Raw genomic sequence first — 9,347 nt, 5'->3', positions numbered from 1 at the left:
CCAGCCACCTTATGCAACTAGTGCATGTTAGTCGGTGGAACCGGTCTCACGTAAGCGTACGTGTAAGGTTGGTCCGGGCCGATTCATCCCACAATACCGCTGAAGCAAGAAAAGACTAGTAACGGTAAGAAGGTTGACAAATCTACGCCCACAACTAATTGTGTTCTACTCGCGCAAGAAGAACTACGCATAGACCTAGCTCTGATACCAATGTTGGGGAACGTTGCAGAAAACAAAAATTTTCCTACTCGTTTCACCAAGATCCATCTAGGAGTTCATCTAGCAACGAGACATCGGATGCATCTACATACCTTTGTAGATCGCGCACGGAAGCGTTCAAAGAACGGTGATGATGTAGTCGAACACGACGTGATCCAAATCACCGATGACCAAGCGCCGAACGGACGGCACCTCCGCGTTCAACACACGTACGGGACGGGAGACGTCTCAGTAGCAGGGCTTCGCCTATACTACGAGGGAGAGACGTAATGGGGAGAGAGGGAGGCGCCAAAGCTCAGGTATGAAGTCCCTCCCTCTCCTCAACTATATATAGGGGTGCCAAGGGGGGGCGCCGGCCCTAGTAGATGGATCTACTAGGGGGGGGCGCCGGCCAAGGGGTGGGGGGCTTGCCCCCCAAGCAAGGGGCGCCCCCCTTAGGGTTTCCCCCAACCCTAGCCGCATGGGCCCTTGGGGGGGTGGCGCCCCAGCCCACAATGGGCTGGGTTCCCTCCCACTTCAGCCCATGGGGCCCCCTGGGACAGGTGGCCCCACCCGGTGGACCCCCGGGACCCTTCCGGTGGTCCCGGTACAATACCGATGACCCCGAAACTTGTCCCGATGGCCGAAACAGCACTTCCTATATATAATTCTTTACCTCCGGACCACTCCGGAACTCCTCGTGACGTCCGGGATCTCATCCGGGACTCCGAACAATATTCGGGTTACTGCATATACATATCTTCACAACCCTAGCGTCACCGAACCTTAAGTGTGTAGACCCTACGGGTTCGGGAGACAAGCAGACATGACCGAGACGACTCTCCGGTCAATAACCAACAGCGGGATCTGGATACCCATGTTGGCTCCCACATGCTCCACGATGATCTCATCGGATGAACCACGATGTCGAGGATTCAATCAACCCCGTATGCAATTCCCTTTGTCAATCGATATGTTACTTGCCCGAGATTCGATCGTCGGTATCCCAATACCTCGTTCAATCTCGTTACCAGCAAGTCACTTTACTCGTACCGTAATGCATGATCCTGTGACCAGACACTTGGTCACTTTGAGCTCATTATGATGATGCATTACCGAGTGGGCCCAGTGATACCTCTCCGTCATACGGAGTGACAAATCCCAGTCTTGATCCATGTCAACCCAACAGACACTTTCGGAGATACCCGTAGTCTACCTTTATAGTCACCCAGTTACGTTGTGACGTTTGGTAGACCCAAAGCACTCCTACGGTATCCGGGAGTTACACGATCTCATGGTCTAAGGAAAAGATACTTTGACATTGGAAAACTCTAGCAAACGAACTATACGATCTTGTGCTATGTTTAGGATTGGGTCTTGTCCATCACATCATTCTCCTAATGATGTGATCTCGTCATCAATGACATCCAATGTCCATAGCCAGGAAACCATGACTATCTGTTGATCAACGAGCTAGTCAACTAGAGGCTTACTAGGGACATGTTGGTGTCTGTTATTCACACATGTATTACGATTTCCGGATAATACAATTATAGCATGAATAAAGACAATTATCATGAACAAGGAAATATAATAATAAAGCTTTTATTATTGCCTCTAGGGCATATTTCCAACACAATAACCCTCGGAAGTTGGTTTAGCGATTGCTAAGGCGCGACGTCTCGCACGTTCGTAGTCGGATCGTCAAGGTCGACTCCCACAGAAAACGATAGCCACCATCTCATCGAAACATAGGGACACCTTTGCCTCTATCATAAGCTGTGGGTCAGTGTTTAACATGGATGAGAGAAAAACAAAACCACATCCTATTCTCTCATTGTCATGACAATGATAGGAAGAAAAAACAGACATTCATAAACAAACAAAAAGATGGGACTTTTCATTGCTTCCTAGCCCTCTTGTTCATTGAAACGACAGAAGGATATAATGATCGACGACGCTTAAAGAGAAATAAAGTTGACTGCATTATCAACAAATGACAGGGCAAACTGGAAACAGCGATCAAGATTAGCAAGAAACTACATTAGTGAAGTGAGTGATCACACTTGATAGTTGATGGTGCAGAAGTACTCGAAAAGTAAAAGAAACATATGCGTACAATGGAACAGAGATTCTGCAAGGAATTTTTATACATAATATTCAGTCCTAATTCTCATATTAACAAGTGTATTGAGTTCCTGTTTCCTGAATTGTGTCTGTTTGGCAAGATACACGCAAAAAGATTTTGTATGGAATTGTGTGATCAAAAGAGGGGGGAATGAGGGGCAATAGAAAGTATTGATTTTATATTAGATGGATCAAAGAACAGCTGTTGAATACCCGTGCGTACACCTTACAATTCAAAGTTTCAAATATTGTAGTAATAAGTAATTAAGAACAAGTTCATATATACACAGAAGTGGAAGGCTTCTGAATTCAGAAAGGGAGAAAAGACCTCACTCATATGATTCCATGGGTGAGCAGCCGCCGCTGTGTCCGCTGACAAGATGATGACAATCATACTGTGGGGCGTTGTGTAGAGTTTGGGCTAATCTCTGTGGTTGTGCATCGCCACTGTTCCTTTCCTCGCATCTCAAATGACAACTAATAATAAGAAGAAACAACAATCTTGATACACTACAAAAGGACCAATCACATATGGAAATCACCAAGAACCATATCACAAAACTGGAGGCAAGAGGACACTTCTCAAACATCTCTCCATCTCCAACCTGTGACTGCTATAGGAACGAGTAGTGTTCATTGGCAATCCTCATAGTGATTGGCCCATGCTCTCACGTCTCGGTTGGTCGATGTCGAACTCAGCCGTGACGAAGCGGCCGCCACCGCGGCATCTGCATTGAAGGCCGTCGTCCTTGTAGCGCTGATCCACTGTTGCGCGCGCCACCGTTACCACGCACCGCCGATGCCCTTGCAGCGTCGTCCTGTGAGACCACGCGCTGGGCCGTCCTCGAGGCGCCCACCGGCAAGGAGCGAAGGACATGGACGATATAGTCACCGGACAAGGACAAGGGCGCTCCTCCGATCGTGACATGGACATGGGTGGGATCAGGCTGATCCCTAGATCGGACTGGGGATAAGATGGGGAGAGGCAGGAGCGGGAGAGTGAATGTGCCGGGGTGGTTCAGGTTGGGGAAAGAGATCTGTAGATTGAGGATTTGAGGTCGTGGGAGAAGTTGAGGACGTGCAGGTTTTCCTCTTCTAGTTTCTCGCTGCTTTGGAACGTGGATTTTCTCGGTAGACTTTTTTATGCGTGGGAATCCTACAGGAGCGGGAGGACGTGGTTGCACCTATCGATAGGACGAGGAGGTGGAACCATCGAGGAGGTCGAACCATCACGACGTTCGATCCTCATTTAATAGTAGAGATGAATGTCATGAAAGCCCATTCCGCCTTGGCTTTTTGGGACACAATTTCCGCCACGCCATCCAATGCATCCTTCTCTAGTTGTCGTCATCACCCCACCAAAAATGCGACATCTCGTCAGTTATTCCTTTACATTTTTTTTTAGGAATTTTAAAGACCGACATAGTATAAGTTGGGATAGCTTGAACAACAGACTTGAGAAGAACTTTCTTGCCTCCAGTGGATAAGAGCTTTTCTTTCCATCCGCTAATTCTCATAACAATGCGATCAATCAGGTATTGGAAACAATCCGTGTTATCTAACCCCACATGCGCAGGCATGCCCAGATACTTATCATTGAGAGCTTCGATCATGATATTCAAAATTGAGCAAATTTGTTCTCTAATGTCCCACTCGTATTTGGGCTAAAAAATATGCTAGATTTTTCAACGCTCAACATTTGTCTAGACGCAGCACAATATAAGTCCAAAATTGATTTAAGTGTCTCTGCATTTTGTTGATTAGCTTTCATGAGGATCAATGAGTCATCCGCAAAAAGGAGATTTGTGATAGTAGGGGCCTCTCTGCAAACCTTGACTCCTGAAATATTTCTAATCTCCTCCGCATGCGTCAAGAGAACAGTAAGGCCCTTCGTGCATAATAAGAAAAGGTATATGTCAGCTATCACAATAGCTCCAATTCCCCTGCCGAAAAACCTAGGGTTTTTTTTATCTCCTCCGACAGTTGTTACCCGCCGAGAGTCTCGCTAGCTGATTTTCTCCTGTGATCTTCCTCCACCCCATCGTGTGTCTCCCTCCTTTGCTTCTTGTGAGTGGCCCGGGGTCTCGAATCATGGTGGATGAAGAGGAGGAAGCATGATGCAATCTGGAAATAAGGATGTTGAGGACTTCAGAAAGATTGGATTTTGCATTTCATTGAGATTTGCGTTTTTTTTAGACAATCATTGAGATTTGCGTGAAACAGAAGGTCACCAAAATATATGTACGCAATTACCAGGCGCCCGGCCCGGCCGGGTCCAGCCCAAACAGCCCAACCCAAACGCAACAACGCCTTCAATGTCGCCACTCCTCTTAGCGTCGCCTTCTCCAAATCGCCGAAACCCCAATTCATTCAGCACCCACCCATCTGCAGGTCGCACGCATCCATCCCGTACCTGTCCGACGAGGGAGGAGAAAAAAATGCTGCGCCACGCCGCCCGCCGCCTCGCCTCCCGCGCCGCCGCTGCCGGCAGCGGCTCCATGAGCCGCAGGGCCCTCGCGACGGCGCAGGCGCCCGCGGAGGCGGGCGAGGACCCCGCCTTCCTGGAGGCGTGGAAGAAGGTGACAACAATCATCGAGCCCCCCCAGACGCCCATGTCGGCCATGAAGCCCCGCCCGCCCACGCCGGCCTCCATTCCCTCCAAGCTCACCGTCAACTTCGTCCTCCCCTACAAGTCCGAGATCACCGACAAGGAGGTATATCGTCGTAACCTCCCCCGTTGTCCCACCTCCCGATCTCAGATCTGTGCGTGTGCGTCTAGGGTTCCGACCGTTCGCACGATCTTGCGGCCGTTTTTCCTTTTTCGGTCGGAGATCAGGGGCGTGTGGAGAGGGGCCTTTATGATCTGGTTCATCCCGCGGGATGGTGGAATCCTAGGGGCGATTTGGTTAGGAACCACGAATGTTCCTTGTATGGTCTTGTCATGGGATGCTTTTGTTCATGTCATTGTTCAGGTGGAATGGTTGTGTTGGGTCGCTTGTTGCGCTTGATCCTGTGCATGGGTGCGCTTCAGTTTGTAGTCTGCGTGAGATTGTTGGATTATATCAGTTAATCTCATGTCCCTGTGGGTAAGCCCGATCATTCCAAACCTCACCTTTTGGAGTGCCATGCACCATATGACTTATATGTTGATTGACTGTACTGAGTAGAACATGTGTCCTCCTAATGGTTATTGCCGTCCACAAGGACCTGCAGTTTTCACTTGGGGCTGTGGATGCTTTAATTGTAAGCACTTTAGATTTCTGCTAGCATCTTCAGGCCGTAAAATTCTTAGTGGCGTCCTAGTAAACTTCTATGATCTTCTTTTTCAATTTGTACCGTGAGGATTGGACATGCCTCTTTGTGGGTATCCTTATGTTTTTCTTCTCCCAAGCTTCTACCCCAGTGCCTAGATTAAGTATTAGTCCGATAAAACGGATTTTCTTTATTATTTCGCATTTAGAGGCTGTTTGGATTGGCGCCCCAGGCTGCCAAGCCAAAATATTGGCGTTGACCGGGTACATGGGAACCGTTTGGATCGAAGCCAATCCTTTGGCGTGCCCTGACTACCTCCAGCTTTCTACTCCCTCTGTCCCATAATGTAAGACGCTTTTTGACTAGTGTAGTGTCAAAAAACGTCTTACATTATAGGACGGAGGGAGTAGTTCATTTTTTTGCCAACTACCGGCCAGGGTGTGAGCGGCAGAAAGCAGCGCCAATATTTTGGCTCGCCCATGCATTGGCAGGGTTAGCATATGCAATATCTAAACAGCCCCTTGGTGCTCTGTTTGCTTTCTGGTTTGTTCCTTTGTTGTGATATGGTTCATTATTCTTATTTTTTAGCTGTAGTTTGGAGCCTTGTTAGTGGATCTAGGACAATAGGGCTACATTTATGAGTTGTGAACTTCTGATCACATGATATGGTGCACCGTTGCTACAGTAGTTGGACCAATATTAATGTTTAACGACATTTGCCCTCGCTGACATTAACTCATAATACCTGTTGTCAATTTTCTTGATTGAGATAACCTTCATTCACTTACTGCACTGTTTTGCACAAACAGTCTGTGTGTCTGGAACAATCATAACATTCTCCCATGATATATTCTCTTGACCTTTTCTGGTAGCAATGCCCCGGTACAGTTTCCAGTTTACCTATGAATGTTTCTGTATTATTCTTAATGTATCAAAGACATGTCATGAGTTGCTTAAATACTACTCCGCCTGATCTTGTATAAATGTTGTGGGAAAACTACTGAGGCAGGTACTACTCATAGTATAACTTGCAACTGTTTTGGGGGATCAGAGGGAGTAGCATCTTTTATTGCGATGAGTGGGTTTCTTGAACTAGGAGTAGAACATGCTCTAATCTGTGTCAAATCATGATATGAATAATTAAATTGTCAGACGGCAAGAAGGTGAATTTATGGTCTGATGTACCAAGCGTTTCTTAAACTTAATCTACAGTTAATAATATTTACTTTAAGTTACCTAGTGTCTTTGGTTATCTGATTCTTTTTCTGAGTCTTTGAATTTACTTTTTTTAGGTTTCCAATTTTGTTATTAGCTATCAATTTTATTGTTGCTATTTGTCTGATAAGTAATTTTGGTGTTCGAGGTAAGTAAATTTTGTGATGCTGCATTTTTGGTGGGAGAAGGTCGGAGATTGATTTTCAAATTGTGTACATTGATTTCCTATATGCTTATGCTCGTGTAAAGTGCTACTCTTGATCATTGGTATGGTCTTGTGTTTTTGTCACTAATTCATATTGTTTGGCTATTGTCAGGTTGACATGGTAATGGTACCGGCTACAACTGGCTTGATGGGTATTTTGCCAGGCCATGTTTCCACAATTGCAGAGCTCAAGCCTGGTGTTATGTCTGTACATGAGGGAAATGATGTTACAAAGTACTTTGTGAGCAGTGGCTTTGCATTCATCCATGCAAACTCCATTGCTGATGTTGTGGCTGTTGAGGCTGTCCCCCTTGATCAGATTGACCAAAGCTTGGTCCAGAAAGGTCTTGCTGAATTCACTGCCAAGCTTGGATCAGCCTCGACTGACCTAGAGAAGGCGGAAGCTCAGATCGGAGTGGATGTTCACAGTGCGCTCAGTGCTGCATTGACTGGTTGATGATGAGATCTTACATTTTTATGTCCTTTTCATCCGCATCTTTAGAATGTGAGTCGAAGTCCGCAAACTCATGAACGAGGGTGGAGGGAATGATCTTAAATAAATTATACTCCATCTCAAAGAAAGACTTGTTTCTTCCTGCGAGGATTTTTGTAATGGTAATATTTTCCTGTGTTCCAAAATCCAGTGCCGCCTTCGGTTTTTATTTCTTCATTTCAAATGGAATTGATTGATTTCCATTTCATAATTGCAGTCAAATTGTCAAAATATAATCGAAGTTATTTTTTTTCATGTTTGTGATGTTGTGGTTCCTGGTGAGTTGAATTCTTCAAAATTGTGCATGTTTTTATCAACCCATGATGAGACATGTTGTCATGTTCTGTGTATCTATGATGTCTATTTCCTCGCTAAAACGTATGAAAGGTACATTTTGCCACAATGGATGGTAACATTGAATAGTAACATAAACATAACATATGTGTGATAACGTATATCACTTCATTTATTAGGCTATAGACACATTTTGCATTGATATGTGTGATGTTATTCATAGTACTAATAACTAGCTATGTTACTACCTTCCTCTCTTTCTTCATTTATTACTTGCCACATCATCTATTTCATCTAGATATATGTGATGTTACTACATATGTTACTGAGATTCATGCAGTTGGTTATATTCTCATTGGTATACAGACGTGGGCCATTGCCAGTCTTGGACGAGCAGATATTACTAACTACTAAGCATACGGTCTGTTTGGTTTACAAGGTTCAGTTCACGGTTTTCTAGTTTGTACGGTATTAACATTTTGGTAAATCTATACCTACCTATTAATAAAGTGGCTATTGCTTCTATCCGTCTGTCATCCTTTCTAAAAACCCCTACGTTTGATGTTAATTAACCTGCAGTCCCCCTCTGGTAATTAACCAGTAGTACACAGTGACAGGAAATTAAAGAGAAGCCCCTTGACATTTTGGTGAATCAACCCAAGGTCCATCTAAAACTAATGTTTTTAAAAAATATACTACATATCTTTTAAACACCAACTTCAATTTTAACATGTTATATATAAATTTTGATTAGAAAAATGTGTAGAATCTGAATATGATGTTATTTTACTTGTTAAACATTTTTAAAATGCTACTTGTGGTGTGATTTTAATCAATATCGCATGATCCGTCTTTTTTTTCCTATTGACATTGATCTGGATTGTAAATGAGCACCTCAACAAAACCATATTGGAGACGAAAGAAACCAATAATAACAATGCATTCACGCCTCATCAAAATCTCGCATGAAAAATAAATAAATTTCTCATATTATGCCAAGAGAGACACATTTGGATTGAGCACATTCAAATGCATTATGGTTATGTGAGCACCGAAGCCACCGTCAACGAGGGTGGGAAGGAGTATAAGCAACACAAATAAGATGTCATGTTGAAATAAAGAGCATGAACCTATTGAGGTCTTGGGTTATGATTATTAAGTTAGGGTCGTGTGGTATTTTTTCTTCTTCCGTTGCAACGGACATGCTCATATTAGCAGCCCATCTATTTTGTTAATATTAGCAAAATAGTTATTCTGATAACACTTTCGCACTGCACACTCAATGCAAGGGCACTGTACTTTCTGTAGCAAGGGTACTCCAATACAGAGAATAGTGAACTTCGTGTCGGAAAAAACTGCACATAGTATTTTTTCGATACCTTTTTTGCTCTAGTTTTTTAACCGTTTATCGAAACGAAGCGTGTAATATACGGTTGGAAAGCTATGGATTAGGCGTAACTTCGTCATGTTGAACACTTTTCGAAATTCCCCACGGTTTAAGAGCAGTTTTGAAAACGATGCGGCGCACGACGAGTGGCAGCGAGCGTTTTTTCGCGTTTTTTC

The 9,347-nt window shown here is 44.5% G+C and overlaps 1 protein-coding gene across 1 annotated transcript; it reads left to right on the top strand.

Moving 5' to 3' along the window:
• Positions 1–4,668: 4,668 nt before the first annotated feature.
• LOC125536845 (ATPase, F1 complex, delta/epsilon subunit) lies at positions 4,669–7,745 on the top strand. The gene is made up of 2 exons (XM_048700129.2): positions 4,669–5,039; positions 7,110–7,745. Exons 1-2 carry the CDS (start codon positions 4,764–4,766, stop codon positions 7,452–7,454), a joined length of 621 nt encoding a protein of 206 aa, XP_048556086.1. The 5' UTR covers positions 4,669–4,763; the 3' UTR covers positions 7,455–7,745.
• Positions 7,746–9,347: the final 1,602 nt, after the last annotated feature.

Source organism: Triticum urartu, chromosome 2A (genome assembly GCF_056163025.1).
Source record: "Triticum urartu cultivar PI428250 chromosome 2A, HENAU_Tu73, whole genome shotgun sequence".
NCBI lineage: Eukaryota > Viridiplantae > Streptophyta > Magnoliopsida > Poales > Poaceae > Triticum > Triticum urartu.
This window is presented reverse-complemented; position numbering and strand designations above follow the sequence as displayed.

Coding starts and splice junctions, on each gene's coding strand:
- LOC125536845 (XM_048700129.2), top strand. CDS start 4,764: ATGCTGCGCCACGCCGCCCGCCGCCTCGCCTCCCGCGCCGCCGCTGCC. Junction 5,040..7,109: donor CCGAGATCACCGACAAGGAG/GTATATCGTCGT, acceptor GGCTATTGTCAG/GTTGACATGGTAATGGTACC.